Below are 17,239 nucleotides of genomic sequence, written 5' to 3' on the forward strand. Positions count from 1 at the left end.
ATAAACTTATTCCATGCACGTCCCTCTCTACAATTAAGCAACGTGTCCTTAAAATCAGGATCAAGCACATATTATTCTTTTATTGATTGAAGACCAAAAATCCGACAATCAAGTTGGGATAGCAATGTATATCTTCTAGACAAAGCATCATCAATCACATTATCCTTCCCTTTCTTGTGTTTGATAATATAAGGAAAAGATTCAATAAATTTAACCCATTTAGCATGCCTACGATTCAGATTATTTTGAGAACGAAGATACTTAAGCGATTCATGATCAGAATGAATAACAAATTCTTTAGGCCACAAATAATGATGCCACGTCTCTAAAGAACGAACAAGTGCATACAATTCCTTATCATACATGGAATAATTAAGAACAGGGCCCTGCAATTTTTCACTAAAGTAAGCAATGGGTTTACCATCATGCATCAAAACACCTCCAATGCCAACTCCACTAGCATCACATTCTAGCTCAAAAGTCTTACCAAAGTTTGGAAGTTGCAGCAATGGTGCGTGTGTAAGCTTGTCCTTCAAAGTGTCAAAGGACTCCTCATGTGCCTTTCCCCAATGAAACACCACACCTTTCTTCGTCAACTCATGCAATGGGGCAGCAATGGTGCTAAAATCTTTGACGAAGCGGCGGTAGAATCCTGCAAGACCAAGAAAACTCCTCACCTGTGTGACGGTTTGGGGAACTGGCTAGCTCTTTATGGCTTCAATTTTCATCTCGTCCACCTCAATTCCCTGTGGAGTTACAACATAGCCAAGAAAAGAAACTCGATCCGTGCAAAAGATGCACTTCTCAAGGTTACCAAATAAACATGCGTCACGTAAAGCATTAAAAACAGCACGTAACTGATCCATATGTTCATCAAAACACTTGCTGTAAATCAATATGTCATCAAAGTAAACTACCACAAAATGACCAATAAAAGCTCTTAAAACCTCATTCATTAAGCATATGAAAGTGCTAGGTGCATTTGTCAAACCAAAAGGCATAACTAACCACTCATACAACCCGAATTTGGTTTTAAACGCAGTTTTCCATTCATCTCCAAGTTTCATTCTAATCTGGTGGTAGCCACTTCACAAGTCAATCTTAGTGAAAATTATAGAACCACACAACTCATCAAGCATGTCATCTAGCCTAGGAATAGGATGACGATACCGAATAATAATATTATTGATGGCTCTACAATCAACACACATACGCCAAGTTCCATCTTTCTTAGGAACCAAAAGTATAGGAACGGCACAAGGACTAAGGCTTTCACGTACATACCCACGGTCCAAAAGGTCTTGGACTTGCCACTGAATTTCCTTAGTCTTCTCAGGATTGGTTCGATAGGCAGCACGGTTGGGCAAGGTTGCTCCCCGAATCAAATCAATTTGATGCTCTATTCCTCTCATAGGTGGCAGCCCCGGGGGTATCTCAGCTGGAAAAATGTCCTCATAGTCCTACAAAAGGTTAGTGACAGCAAGAGGCACCGAGCTAACAATATCATCAAGCAAAAACATAGCTCATTTGCATACCAAAGCATAGCAAATATCATCATCAGAAATTTCAGCAAAGTCACATTTTGTTGCAAGCATAACACCACCCTTCAATTTAATTCCCTCAGCCTTAGAAATAGATGTAGACTTATCCTTTTTAGGTGGGAAAATAGAATTAGCAACTTGCTAATTTTCAGATTGGACATCATTCAAACTAGCAGTGCATTCTCTATCAGCTTGTATAATTTGAGCAGGTGTCAAAGGTACCAAAGTAATTTTCTTTCCTTTATCCACAAAAGTGTATTTATTACTTCTACCATGGTGTGTAGCATCATTATCATGTTCCCAAGGATGACCCAATAAAAGTGAACAAGCTTGCATAGGTACCAAATCACAATCAACGGAATCAGCATAAGAACCAATGGAAAATGAAACTCTGCAAGTTTGTGTTACCTTTGCTTTACCAGAATCATTTAGCCACTAAATATGGTATGGACGTGGGTGTGGACATGTGGTCAAGCCAAGCTTCTTGACCAAATTAGAACTCACCAAATTGTTGCAGCTACCTCCATCAATAATGACATGTGCTCGACGGTTGTTGATGATGAAGAAAATCTAGAACAAGTTATGGCGTTGTAGCTTCTCAGGTTGCTGGACTTGTGAGCTGAGCACCCATTGTACAATGATGCTCCTATAGGATGTTGTGGCCTCGTCACCAAGGACTTCGCCGTCCTCCTCATCTGCATCTTGGTCTTCTTCATCCTCAATGTCAGAGGTGCTGATGTAACCATCTTCTGTAGCAATATATGCTCGCTAACTTGGGTAGTCCTTCTACACATGGCCAATGCCATGGCAGTGGTGGCACTGAATGCCCGAAGTGTGTTCCGTCGATGCAACGGATGAGGCACTCTTGGTAGGCACCTGCAAAGAATTTTTACCTGAATCTGAAGGTCATGTGGGAGGTGCCTTAGGTGTAGCAAAAACTCCTGAGGCTATTGGTCGCTTGCTCGCTGGTGGAGGCGCCCAAAAAGTGGTTGGCTTGGTCAGCCCTGAAGATGGTGCCGAGCGTGGCATGTATGTGGTGCTGACCTTGCTCTTGCCTTGCTATTCACGCCCCTGCAATTCCTTTTCTATAAGCATAGCAAACTGAAACAACTGGTTGACAGTGTTAAATTCTTTATAATCAACAATGTTCTGAATCTCACGCCTCAAACCCAAATAAAAACGACAGATGGCATCTTCGTTCCCCTCCACAACACTACAGCGCATCAATCCCTTTTGGAGCTCACCATAGTAATCCTGTACAGATTTATCTCCTTGTTCTAAATGCATCAATTTCTTACGCAAGTCTCTATGATAAGAAGGGGGAACAAAACAATCACGCATAGCTACCTTAAGTTCTTCCCACATACCAGGTAAAGCATCCTATGCAGCTAGCCCATTCCACCAAATAATGGCAAAATCCTTAAACTCACTAGTAGCTTGTCGAACTCTATGATGCTTAGGCACAAGGTGGGCACTAAACTTTTGTTCTACTGTCATCTCCCAATCAAGATATCCCTCAGCATCATAATGACCCGAAAAAGATGGTATTGTGAACTTAATCTTAGCATAAGGATCATCGGGTACACGGTGATTATTACCTTGATGGAGGTGGACACCACCCATACCTTTCATGTTGTGGTGAAGACGTCATCGTAATCTTGCTTGTCGGAAGGCCGCTCGATCTATGTTCCCAACGGCATCATGCACCGTGTCTTCTGGCAAGAGACCATCGGTGTTGCTACTGGAGACGTCATTGTTGTTGACCGCCACCAATGTTTCCAACTCAGTAACCTTGTCGGTTAGCGTGAAAATTCGTTTGTCCAATCTCTCCATGCTGTTCCCAATGTTGAGTTCAATGAGTGCGTCAGTGACGGCCTTCCTGGCGGCCTCATTCATCCTTTTTTGGGCATCCTCTACAACAGCTTGTAGCTGCTCTTGGCTGACACACTCGTTGAAACCCTTAGGATTGTTATCTTCAGTATGTTCACCTCCTGCCATTGTAAACACAAAAACAGGAACAAACGGTGAAAGTTATCCCTACCAAATGACTACGTGGTTGCAATGGTGTCACTTTTTACAGCAAGTGGAAGCGTCTTACCAAGCTCTTACAAAGTTCTTACCAACGCAAGTAGTGGGCGGTACAACCGGTGGCTGGTTCGTGATACCTGTGAGGCAGTGGTACCGAGATTGCAAAGCCCTTTTTCTGTACTAATCTGAAGAATTTGTGGAGCTTGGAAGGCAAACAAAGAGTAATATGTATATCTAGCACACAAGTCAGTAACAAAAAGTAATGCTGAATTATAGTCCAAAGTACTTGTTCTCGTTGCTGGTCTAAAATGCTCCAAGTACCAGGTGTGTAACAAACAAGCAAGTATGGTGGATAGCAAGGAGACAGGTGTGTGAAAAACAAGTATGGTGGATGGAAACAACAACAGAAACAAGGAACTAGACAGCACACGCTAACACAGCTCACTTTGGTCTTCTCTATGTGCTCCTCTAGATATTGTTCCTCTTTTGCCCCTCTCTTTTTTCTATTTTTTTTTGCTGTCGTTGTTTTTTTGGGAAATTTCATCTTTTTATTTTATTTTTTTTTTATATTTTTTCTTCACTTAGGAGCACAAAAGAAGTAACCACAAAAAATATGAGCTTAAACAAGTGAAAGACGAGGCCTGTGGAATTTTTAGAAAACTTGCTCAAAATCGATAAAAACCTTGTGAGCACGAAAAGAGGATCTTGTGACCACTTTTTGACCAATTTAAAATTTTCCACCCCTGATAAGGCGAGGGATGGACGGATCCAAAAAAAATTTCTGATCAATTTTGATATATGGAACATCGAAATCGGAGTTCATATGCGAAAACTAGACCAGTTTTAAGAATTGGCTCTGAATTAGAGGACAAAACGAGAACAATGTGCGCAAAATTGGTCACAGCAGCAAAGATTTGATGGAAACATGGGGGAAAACACACGAACTAGACTCTAACATGACCTAACCAGCAACAAGACCTTGACCAGGACACAAACTCAACACGACGAACTCTGAAACTGAAATATGTAAAGGCTATGGCGCGGAAGGTTCTAGGACAGGGGAAAAAATATGGCACTGGACTATGGGACGAAAGCAAAATACTCAAAACTAGAGGATAAATGTAAACCTGACAGTATACCTTAGCTTTGATTACCACTTAATGGAAACGGGGATCCCGATCTTCCGTTAGGTGGAGGTAACTATCGTTGTGGCGGAGAATAACACACCGATCCAGCTTCAGATCGAAAGATCAAACCCTACAATCTTAGCACCATAGCTCCTCTGGTTATCAACCAAGTCACGGACCCAGGTTGACCTCGCCAAGAAGCCTAATCCCTGCCTGCGCAACGAAGAACACAAGCAAGAACAAGAAAGAACACAACCAAATTGTAGATGAATGATTAATCTCACAAAGTTGGGGTCTCACAAACTGATGAATGGCGAAACTATTCTTGACAGAATAATCTAAGCAAAACCCAAACCCTAATAGAGGACGGCGGCTGTTTATGAAGACTCTAGGGTCATGCAAGACCCCTGGACGTGCCCCTAATGGGCCCAAACTCGATACATGGTCCAACGGACCAAAAGACGGTGTCGCAGCACCCTGGTAGATTCTGGACACTAACTTGTGACCATGATTCCTATTAATTCTGAATAGCTTTTGATGTTAAACTACTTGGATTGGCTTTCTTATCAAATTAGCTTTCCATCCATATGTGGATCATCGAAAACGGAGTCCGGATGCGTCCTGGGTCACCAGTTTAAGGCAGACTGGTCCTAGAGGCCGAAGCAGACTCGAAATCATGTTGGACCGGGCCTCCGGTTCCTGTTGGACATCCTTGCTAGTCATCTTTGCCTCCACCACGTCCTCTAAGTGCTTCATGACCCTCTTCAATGTTCCTAAGCAAGATAATATCATTTGTTAGTAGTCTATTCTCAAAAGTATAAAAAGAATCGCTTAAGAACGAGCTCATCTCTAAATTGAGTTGACGCATTCGAGCCCGGGTCATTGGACCTTGCATGACGGTTGGAGGATCAATGGGTACATCCAAAGGAGTGATGTCCTCATCAGGAACCCCCTGTTGTCGCCTCCTCCTCATTGTCCTGGTGTGCTTCCTCTTGCGCCTCCTCGGCGTCCTCTAAGGGCACCTGCTCCTCCTCCTCCTCATCACGCGACGAGGCGGTAGGCGATGGCTCCCTCCTACGGCTGCTCCTCCTCCTACTCTCCTCCGGTGCAGCAGTCCTTGTCCTTTGGTAGAAGGACGCTAGCTTCCTCATCCCACCACCCACTATCTTTGTTCAATCACCTGCAATTAAAAAGAGTAAACCAATAAGCACAGATAAACAAGAAGTACTTAGAAAGAGATGCAAAATAAACAAAATGTAATTACAAAATAACATAGTATTACATGTATTAGAAATAATCTTTATGATCGGGATTAGCTAGATCATAAGTCTCATCATCACTATCAGTCATGTCAAAATAATCAACACTATCCGAATGAGCAATGTTGCCATTGTCATTGTCTAAATGTAATCGCTCAAGCATTTGTAAGTCCTTCACATTTTGCACCTCATCTCCAGCGTTCTCTTCAATAACCATTTCATTGTCTACTTCCATTCTAATCGCTTTGGTTAAGTCTATCTCAAACCTCCCTTCTAGTCCATCTTCTTGAAAGAACTCCCTATCATATGTGTTTGGGTCTAAGTTGTAATCTTCATCGTTTGGGACAGGCACTTTACCGTGTGGCGATACCCTATGCACAGTATCCCAACCATTAAGATGCCTTTTGGTTTGACACGCATATGGGAGATAATAAACTTGCATGGCCTGTTGGGCCACAATATAGACATCGTCTCCTGGTAAGATGGAATCCTGTCAAATTTTGACTAGCCTAAGATTAGAATATGTCCGTCTCGTTACTTCAGGATCAAACCAATAGCATTTGAATATGACGGGATTAAAAGGTTTGGAACCATGAAACTTGAGTTTGTATATTTCTTCAATTCTTCCATAATACTCGACCTCATCAACGCCGGGCGTAAAAACTCCAGAACTTGTGGTTCTACGATTGGGCCGACTCTGCTCGTAGCTTGTTGTGCGAAAGCGATATCCATTCACGTCATAACCAGAAAATGACCTGACCCTATAGGCAAAGCCATCGGCAACCTGTCTCAACTCGGCACGCATAGACGCATCCCTCTGGCCCTGCAAGCTCAAGCAGGATACATCATTATATTATTCGCACGTACGAGTAACTTGGAATGTCAAACTAAGTATGAGCTAAATTGGACGGTACCTTCCATTTGAACCAAGAAATGAAATCGGGCATTCCATTTCCCGCACCCTATCTAAGAAGGGTATCTACCTGCTGCGGGGTAGGATCCCTTGATTAACGCCAAAATTCATGAAGAAATTCCCTGTACCAACGAGAAACAAGGGGTTGGATGCAGAATAGTGACGGCGTATTTAACAAGTTTGTTGAGAACTTACTGCATGTACGGCGCCACTTCATCAAGGTTGGTCAACACGTATAGCATGATATGGCGCCACTCTTCATGATTCAAGGTCTTGGGGGTCGATGCACTTGCGCTTCCGAGTTGCCCTCGGAAAAGGCTGAGGTTCGATTCATTTTTGCCAGCATTATAACGAGGGGGTGGATTAAGCACGCTAGGGAGGTTGTCACCATAGTATGTTGTTGTGAAGTTCGCCACCTCCTCCAGAATGTATGCCTCTACAATGGAAGCCTCGATTTTGCATTTATTTCTACATTTCTTTCAAAGAAGCTTTAGACATCTCTCAATTGGATAGCACCAATGGCCCTACATGCCCCCCCATTCGTGCCTCATATGGGAGGTGCAAAATCAAATGCTGCATCGGATTGAAGAAGCCAAGTGGAAAGATCTTCTCCAACTTACAGAGCAACACATGTGCCATTCTTTCCAAGTCAGCAATCACGGTTCGAGATAACTTCTTGGCACAAAGCTGGCAAAAGAAATAGCTCAACTCTACCAGCACTAGCTAGACATGCTCAGGGACATAGCCTCGAACCATCGCCAAAAGAAGCCGCTCAATCCATATGTGGTAGTCATGACTCTTCATCCCTAAGACTCGCATAGTAGATAAGTTCACTCTCCTCCTCAGATTAGCTACATACCCATCAGGGAACATTAACGTCTGGATCCATTCTAGTACTTCCCTCCTTTGGGGCTTGCTCAAGACAAAATCAGCCTTAGGCCTTCTCCATGTCTTGCTGCGACTAGGAGGCTTCATATGTTGGTTTGGTCTATCGCATAATGTTGCCAGATCCACTCTAGCCTTAACGTTGTCCTTTGACTTGTCAGGAATGTCCATGATTGTTGCCTAAAGTGCCTCGGCGACATTCTTTTCAGTGTGCGTTACATCAATGTTGTGTGGAAGGAGAAGGTCATCAAAATAGGGGAGCCAAGTCAAGCCTGACTTATGAGTCCACATATGTTGCTCACCATATCCCACAAAACCACCTTCTAGATTGACCACGAGACCATCTATCTGTTCATGAACCGTGGCACCAGTCATTATCGGTGGTGCAGGGTCTGTCACTATGACACCTTTCATAAAGTTCTTGATGTCTCGTCTAAATGCATGGTCAAGAGGGAGGAATTGCCGATGTTTGTCGAATGATGAATACTTGGCACCCTTCTACAACCAAATGAACCTCAGACCTTCCTTGCATACTGGGCATGGGAACTTCCCATGAACACACCGGGCGCAGAATATCCCATACGCCAGGAAGTCATGCAGGGAGTAGTGGTACCAAACATGCATTTTGAAGTTTTTCTTTGTAGCTCAGTCGTATGTCCATACCCCTTCCTCCCAAGCACAGACCAATTCATCAATCATAGGCTCCATGAACACACCCATATTATTCCCTAGGTGTCCAGGAATTATCAACGACAAGAATATGTTATGTCGTTGAAAGCATACGCCGGGGGGAGATTGAGGGGGATAACGAACATGGGCCAACATGTGTATGGGGCAGCCATCATTCCATAAGGATTGAACCCATCTGTTGCTAGCGCAACACATACATTACGAGTCTCTTTAGCTTTCTCATGATGAATGCCATCAAAGTGGGTCTATGCTTCACCATCGGATGCATGTACCATCCTGTCAGGATTGTATCGTTTACCATTTTTGTGCCATGTCATCTGTATCATGGATTCCTCGGTCATGTATAGTCGTTGGATCCTCGGTATGAATGGAAGGTGCCGTAGGATTGTCACGGGAATGTGAAGCTGCCTCTTTCGGCCATCACCAGAATCTACCTCCAGGAACCTAGAGGATTTACACTTTGGACAGTACTTTGCTTCCACGTATTCTTTCCTAAATAGGACGTACCCCTTTGGACAAGCATGTATCTGCTCATACGGCATCTTAAGTGCACGGAGGAGTTTCTGTGACTCATGCATGCTCTTTGGTAGAAGGTGACCCTCTGGAAGCTGGCTGCCAATAACTATCAACATACCATCAAAGGCATCTCGACTCAGACTATACTAGGACTTTAACGCCATTATGCGTCCAATGGCATCCAGTTGAGAAACCTTTGACTGACCATGAATAGGTTTCTATACCACAACAAACATGTCATAGAACGCCTTTGTGATTGCCTCTGGCTCCTCCTCCGTACATCCTTCAATGAACTATGCCTCGTGATAGTCATTTAACATGTCGGCTACCCCGGCATCAGCATCATAATCCTCGACGCGTGGTCTCACCACCACCTCTCTCATACGATCGGCTTCACCATGGTAGACCCACCGAGCATAGTCTGCCATAAATCCATTCTTCCAAAGATGTTCCCCCATGACCTTCTTCGTTTGTCTTTTCCTGTTTGCACATTTGTTGCAGGGACAACAAATTTTACTCGATCCTTTAACAGCCACGCCAAATGCCTGTTCCAAGAAAGCATTGGTCTTGTTGATCCATTCATTGGTGACCTGACCCTGACTTGCGCGGCCCATGTACATCCACTCATGGTCCTCCATCCTCTAACATTTATAGCGGCGAGTAATATAAACATCAATTGCATCTACACGATGTTCCTACTATCTAATAGGTGAGGATAGGTCCTAATCCCACGTGAGGATCCGTAGATGAGGTTAGTTTCCATGCTCTACTCCTATCCGAGATAGAATTTCGGCAGCATCTCCCTGCTGTCCTCCAAATACATGTCCTATCAGGGAGAGTGTGTATCCAGAGAACAATAGGGAGATGATGCCGAAACTCTGTCTTGGATCGGAGCAGACCATGGAAACTAACCCCACCTACGCATCCGCAGGCTGTCCCAAAAACGTAGACAATTCAAAATAGATACAGTTTTAGATATGAAAATATCTGCATATTTCCAACCGTATCTCTTTCGAACGAGAGACGCCTAACTGGGTTACGTGATCTACAACCATGATATGGAAAGAGGGGTTATACCTAGGGTGACGGTGGAGTCAGGCTAGCGGGGCCGTGGCGGGTCAGTGCAGTGGCGAGGCGACGCGGTGTAGGTAGACCCGTAGTAGCGAGGAAGGCGATCGGGGTCGCCGAGGTACTCCGGCTCCGCTTCGATGGGCTCTTCTTTGAAAAAAAAAGAAACATAAAACTGTCAATACAAAATTTTGGTAGCACCTCCCCTGCAGGTGACGTTTCCAAAACCTACAAGAAAACCAACAGCACGATGGCCGACATGCACATATATATGAACGGCACAATGGCCGACATGCACAAGATTATATCCAACCACATATATATAACAATGTCACAACCACGCCTACGACTACCACCACTACTAGCGTAACTACTAGTAATACTACGACCACGACGACGGTAGAGCATACCTAGTGGGCGTTGTAGGGCGGCGGTGGTGAAGAGGCCAAGGCGCCGGTGGACAAGGCGACGGCTGGGGAAGCACCGGGGACGTGGCAACGGTGGCCGGGGTGCCTCCTCCTCCTCCTCCTCCTCCTCCTACCTCCTCTCCTCCTCCTCCTCTCTTTCTCCTCCTCCGGCAGCGCTGGCGCGGGCATGGCCGAGGGCGGCGGCGCAAGCGGGGGCGGCGGCGGTGCTGGCGTGGGCGACGCTGGCGAGGGCGCGGGCAGTGGCGGCGGTGCTGGCGCGGTCAGCGTGCATGTGTGCGTGCGTGCGATGTGTGTGGGCCGGCTAGGCCACCAGGGTTAAATCCCCCTTTGCCGAGTGCCCCCGATCTGGCACTCGGCAAAGTATTTTTTTAATTCTCTGCCGAGTGCACCTGGCCTGGCACTCGGCAAAGAGGGTTTTTTTAAAAAAAATCTTTGCCGAGTGTCCACGATCTAGCACTTGGCAAAGTATTTTTTAATTTTTTTAAAATTCTTTGCTGAGTGCCACCCAGCCTAGAACTCAGCAAAGAGGGGTATTTTTAATTTTTTTTTTTAAATTCTTTGTCGAGTGCCAGCCATCCTGGCACTCGGCAAAGCACCTCTTTGCCGAGTGCCAAACTCAGACACTCGGCAAACCATATTTTTTTCACTTTTGACCTCCAAACTTTTTCTACATTCCTCATACAATACCTGGTACTCCATGTTCCAATGTGGCATATTTCTCAGACTTTTTCTATATTTCTTTAATTTATTTCATTTAATTGAATTTTCTTGGATAATTCAAATTATAACTGCTAGTCATTCGAATAATGAAAAAAATAAATGAAAAAATGATATTCATGTTATTTAGTATAATGTGAGGCCGTATCCGGGACAGACCACCAATTTCGAACATCTTGTTCACGAAACATGACCACGAACTTACGGCCGAGTTGTTTTTTAATTCTATAAAAAGCAAACGAAGTCCGAAAATCATGAAACTTATCAAGATGTCATGATATCATTTGTGGAGGCTGTGATAAAAATTTGAGAAGGTTTCACGTAAGTTGTCACATACAATGCTTGCAAGTTGTCACATACAATGCTTGATAAGGTTTCACGTAAGTTGTCACGTACAATGCTTGCAAGTTGTCACATCCGAAAATCATGAAACTTATCAAGTTGTCGCATACGATGCTTGAGAAGGTTTCATGAACTTCTTCGGAGATTCTTTGGTTTGCAAGCATCGTATGTGACAACTTGCGCGAAACCTTTTGAAATTTTTATCACAGCCTCCACAGATGATATCATGGCGTCTTGATAAGTTTCATGATTTTTGGACTTCGTTTGCTTTTTATAGAATTTAAAAACAACTCGACCGCAAGTTCGTGGTCATGTTTCATGAACAAGATGTTCGAAATTGGTGGTCTGTTCCTGGATACGGCCTCACATTATACTAAATATCATGAATATCATTTTTTTCATTCATTTTTTTCATTATTCGAATGACTAGCAGTTATAATTTGAATTATCCAAGAAAATTCAATTAAATGAAATAAATTAAAAAAATGTAGAAAAAGTCCAAGAAATATGCCACATTGGAACATGGAGTGCCAGGTATTGTATGAGGACTGCAGAAAAAGTTTGGAGGTCAAAAGTGAAAAAAATATGGTTTGCCGAGTGTCAAAAAATTACACTCGGTAAATCACCGCTTTGCCGAGTGTCAGGATAAGACACTCGGCAAAGGGTTAACGGCGGCTGCCGGCCATTAGCGGCGGCGGCCCTTTGTCGAGTATTCTGTTTTGCCAAGTGCCCGACACTCGGCAAACCTGGTCTTTGCCGAGTGTTATTATTTGCCGAGTGCTCGGCACTCGGCAAACCACCTCTTTGCCGAGTGTTAGTTGTTTGCCGAGTGCTTTCTCCCTAGCACTCGGCAAATAGCCTCTTTGCCGAGCGTCCGATAAAAAGCACTCGACAAAGTCTGGGACACTCGGCAAAGAAACTGTCTCTGGTAGTGTTAGTAGTTTAGGATGGTGAGGGCTAGCTTATAATCCTTGTCATTCGAAACGTATCACCTCCCTATTAACCCTTTTTACATGAAGCGATGGTGAAAGTGTAAGAGAGGTGATACATGTATGCGGGGCTGGGCTGCAAGCAGATTTTCGATGTGGGGTGCTACAGATACAATGAAGAAATGAATCACATGTTGATGATATGGCGGAAAATGAAGGATAGGACAGTGAATCATCCGACGAAGAGGTTTCAACTTTAGTAAGAGAAGATTCAATAGTCAGCTGAGAAATATACGCTAACAGATGATATGGTGTAGAATCTGGGACCACCCACTGATTCTGGATGACATTGCCGAAAACAAAGGATAAGGCGGCGAATCATCCTGTAAAGAGGGATCAATGTTAGTAAGTAAAGAGTCAATAGTCAACTGAGAAATATACCCTAGCAGATGATATGGTGCATAATGTGGAATCACTGAATGGATCATCTGGTGGTGCACAGATATATGGGGGTGCATCACTACCTTGAGTGTGTCGAAGTGCCGCAAGGCTGTTGCAAAAGACATCAATATTTGACACCGAATAGCTACAATATGAAAATACATTTCATGATAAATCTAATAATACTTATTTGATGTCACAAACATTAGTACTTTTTTTGTATTAGTTTGATCAAACTTGAAATGGTTTGACTTAGGACAAACCTACAACATCATTTATTTTGGGACAGAGGGAGTAGAAGATATAAATAGATTTTCATATACTAGATTTGGATATGGAGATATAGCTATAGCAATAGGTATTTGTAAAGATAGACGAAGTTCATTCAATCAAACATCACGTCTTAGATCCATTAACCCATGCAGCTTATCTTTTTCTTTTTAAATAAAAAGAAGAAAAAAAGTAAATGCAAAAGTAGATATGCATCGTCAATTAATACTGACTAGATCTACTTGGATAGTAATGGAATATTCCGTCCATGCAAAAAAAATTGCAATTCTAGATTTGTGCGAAGTCAAGTTTGTTTATGTTTAACCGAATTTATAGAAAATAGTATAAATATTTATGTTTTCACTGATTGATTTAATATTTGATATCATAAATGTTAGTACTTTTACATAAATTTGGTTAACTATGACTCCTCGAAAAGCGAGAGGCAGTCCAGGGCTCAAGGCAAGGAAAAAAAAGCACAGGTAACCCGAAAGACTGAATCGGTTGCCGGTTGTTCCAGTGACACACAATTAATGATGTGCAATCTCCGTTAACGACGCATTCAACTGGCACACATGCATGCATGTGTGACTTGGGGGCTTTGGGCCTATTGTCTAGTTCTTCGTCAACGCAGCCACTTAACTTTTACTCCTATCCAGTACCTTCCAATACATGTATTCTGTACACTGCACAGCAAACCATACACAGATGCATTCTATGGAGAGCTCGAACCTCTCTCCTATGGCCGCAGCGGTCACTGCTGTTGTCTTCATCCTCTCCGCCATGAGTACACGAGCATCTGCGGCACTCATCGAGCAAACCTTTGTGGTAAGCAACATGCTTCTTCATGCCACAATTTGGCCTGCACATTTATTTGCTACATTTTCTGAAAACTCTGAATCAGCTGCACAGCCGTTCTGAACTTTTAACAAGCCATTGAACCTTTGATTGATTTGTAGGAACATGCATGTATATATGTAGGTGAGCCAGATGAGAATGACACACCTGTGCAGGGAGACCCTGGTCACCGTGGTGAATGGGCAGTTGCCGGGGCCGATGATAGAAGCCACTAAAGGGGACTCTGTAATAGTTCATGTTGTAAACCAGTCACCCCACAACATGACAATACATTGGTATGTAGTCCATCACTCCATATGTACAACTCTTCATCCCAATTTCGTTTTAAGAACAAAAGTCATCATGATCACACTTTTCATTTCGCATTTTTTTCGTCAGAGTTCCATTTCCTGAATCTTTTGTTTTGTGTTTTCCCTTGCAGGCACGGAGTGAAGCAGCAGCTGAACTGCTGGGTCGACGGCGTGCCAATGATCACCCAATGCCCCATCCTGCCCAACCACAACTTCACCTACCGGTTCGACGTCGCCGGTCAGGAAGGAACGCTGTGGTGGCACGCTCATGTCTTCAGCCTCCGTGGTACCGTCCATGGAGCCTTCATCATCCGGCCAAGACATGGCGGCGCCAACTCGTATCCGTTTCCGAAGGCTCATAGGGAGATCCCCATCGTGATAGGTTTGTGAATTATTTCACAAATTCACATTATAGATCATCTATGATACGCAGACGTTTGCTGATGTGGTATTGGTAATGTCGATTAGGGGAGTGGTGGGAGATGGACCTTGAACAGATGGACAGGGATTTCGTGCATGGTTTCCTCGATGACCAACCCAGTGCATCCACCATCAATGGCAAGCTTGGAGATCTCTTCAACTGTGAAGGAGCAGTGGAAGTTGGGTATGTGTTGGACATGGAGCCTGGAAAGACATACCTACTACGAGTAATCAACGCCGCCCTCTTCTCCGAGTACTATCTCAGGATCTCCGGGCACAAGTTCACGGTGGTCGCCGGCGACGCCAACTACGTGAACCCCTACCGCACCGACATCCTCGCCATTTCGCCCGGCGAGACGGTGGACGCCTTGGTTGTGGCCGACGCGCCCCCTGACAGGTCTTACTACATGGTCGCCAAGCCCATCCTCACGCCGCCGCCGGACCCCCAGATCCCGGCGTTCGCTACAAGAGCGACGGTGCTGTACAAGTACAGCAGCAACCACAACCATAGCAATGGCGCGGCGGCCGCGCTGAGCTCACGTCGTCGTCGTCCAAGATCCGATGATGCTCCAGTGGCGCCCGAGATGCCCGACGAGTTCGACATGATGACGTCGTTCTACTTCCGCGGCAACCTGACCAGCCTGCGCCGGCGACACGCGCAGCACCTGCCGGCAGTACCGGCGCAGGTGGACGAGCGTATGTTCGTCACGCTCGGGCTCGGATCCGTCTGCCGTCGGCGAGGCCAGCAGTCCTGCAAGAGGGGGGACAGCGACGAGACCATCAGCGTGGCGACCATGAACAACGTCTCCTTCGAGCTGCCTGATCTGAAGACCTCAATGCTGGACTCGTACTACCGCAACACAAGCAGCATGGACGACATGGTGGTCGAGCTTCCTGACGGGCCACCGAGGATGTTCAACTTCACCGACAGCGCCCTGATGCCGACGGGGCCCGAGGAGGAGGAGCTGGAGCCGACGTCCAGGGCGACGGTGGTGCGCCGGTTCCGGCACGGCGCCGTGGTGGAGGTGGTGTTCCAGAGCACGGCCATGTGGCAGGGTGACTCCAACCCGATGCACCTGCACGGGCACGACATGTTCGTGCTCGCCCAGGGCCTTGGGAACTACGACGCGGCGAGGGACGTGGCGAGGTACAACCTGGTGGATCCGCCGGTGAGGAACACCGTTCTCGTCCCCAGGCTCGGCTGGGTCGCCGTCAGATTTGTCGCCGACAATCCAGGTGCAGTGCACACTCGTTTAATTTTTATTTTATTTACCTGTTCTCGGGTCCTTACATGCACACACAACAATACAGTTTTCAAGTTTGGATTCAATCTATTTGGAGAGTAGCAGGATGAATTTTAAAATTCATGTGATGACAATCATAAGTCTGAATTACAGAGAAAAAGAGGTGCAAACTAGATTACTGTTCCTTACAAATATCCAGTTCTGAATTTTAAACGAATTGAAACACTAAGATTCAAAGGATATCACACGTATTGGATAGTCATTGTTGGTGCCGAAGTAACACCCCATGGATCTAATTTTCTGTGTTATACAGGGATGTGGTTCATGCATTGCCACTATGATTTCCATTTGTCCATGGGCATGGCTGCAGTGTTCATTGTAGAGGATGGGACAACAGCTGACACTTCTCTCCCTCCACCGCCTGTATTCTCATCATGTAGCCATGGTAATAGTCTCAAGCCTCAAGAATTCTTCCTCAAAGCTAAATAAGCGAAGGTGCTCGTCAGTGTATGGCGGTGTGCGTGTGCATGTATTTATATGGGTGAGTATTGCATACATACGTGTTGTGATCCGCAAAAGAAAAATAGTGTCTCACACTTAAGAGTTTATCTCTTGGCACCAGCTTTCTGATTAGCTAAACCAGCAATTATTTAGTTGCCAGCAAGGCAGTTGGTACAAATTTATTGCTGGATATCTAATAATTTTTGAGTAAAACATTCCGGCGGTTACTAAACTTAAGAGATGGTGCAATTCAGAACTTCCATTTTTTTATTGCTGGACCGCCGGTTTATTTTACTTTATTTTTGTAGTATCAGCAGAGTCCCCCACCCCACGGCGCTACCCTCCGCACTTCCCATGCCGTACCCTTGCCCCCCCCCCCCCCCCCCCCCCCCCCCCCCCCCCCCCGCCACTGCACTAAACAGTCAGTACTTGGAGCTGCCTCCGAACAGTCCACGCTACACCCTTCCAGCCTGCCTGCCGCCGCATCCCTAACATTGCCCATAGACGACAGCCAACCCTTGTCGTTGGTACTTGGAGCCTGTACCCACTTCTCATAGCCTGTAGGGGGTCCATGTCAGCAATTGGAGGAAGTGAAAGAGGAATCGGAGCAAGGGCGACGCAGCAGAGCAAGAGGAACCGGAAGCAGACGAAGCTTTGCTTGTAGTTTAAGATATTTGGTTACAATCTTCATACCCTTTTCGTGGACGAAGCCAACTCATATATGCTAACAGACTCACGCACGCACTCGTTACAAGCTGGGCTCACTCGTTTT

General features: G+C 45.0%; 1 protein-coding gene across 1 annotated transcript; it reads left to right on the plus strand.

Moving 5' to 3' along the window:
* Window positions 1-13,895: 13,895 nt before the first annotated feature.
* On the plus strand, window positions 13,896-16,498 carry LOC136482714 (laccase-15-like). Its single transcript, XM_066479913.1, has 6 exons — window positions 13,896-13,982; window positions 14,136-14,287; window positions 14,434-14,684; window positions 14,771-15,209; window positions 15,258-15,958; window positions 16,280-16,498. The coding sequence occupies exons 1-6, from the start codon at window positions 13,896-13,898 to the stop codon at window positions 16,453-16,455; spliced, it is 1,806 nt and encodes a 601-aa protein (XP_066336010.1). The 3' UTR covers window positions 16,456-16,498.
* Window positions 16,499-17,239: the final 741 nt, after the last annotated feature.

Source organism: Miscanthus floridulus, chromosome 9 (genome assembly GCF_019320115.1).
Source record: "Miscanthus floridulus cultivar M001 chromosome 9, ASM1932011v1, whole genome shotgun sequence".
NCBI lineage: Eukaryota > Viridiplantae > Streptophyta > Magnoliopsida > Poales > Poaceae > Miscanthus > Miscanthus floridulus.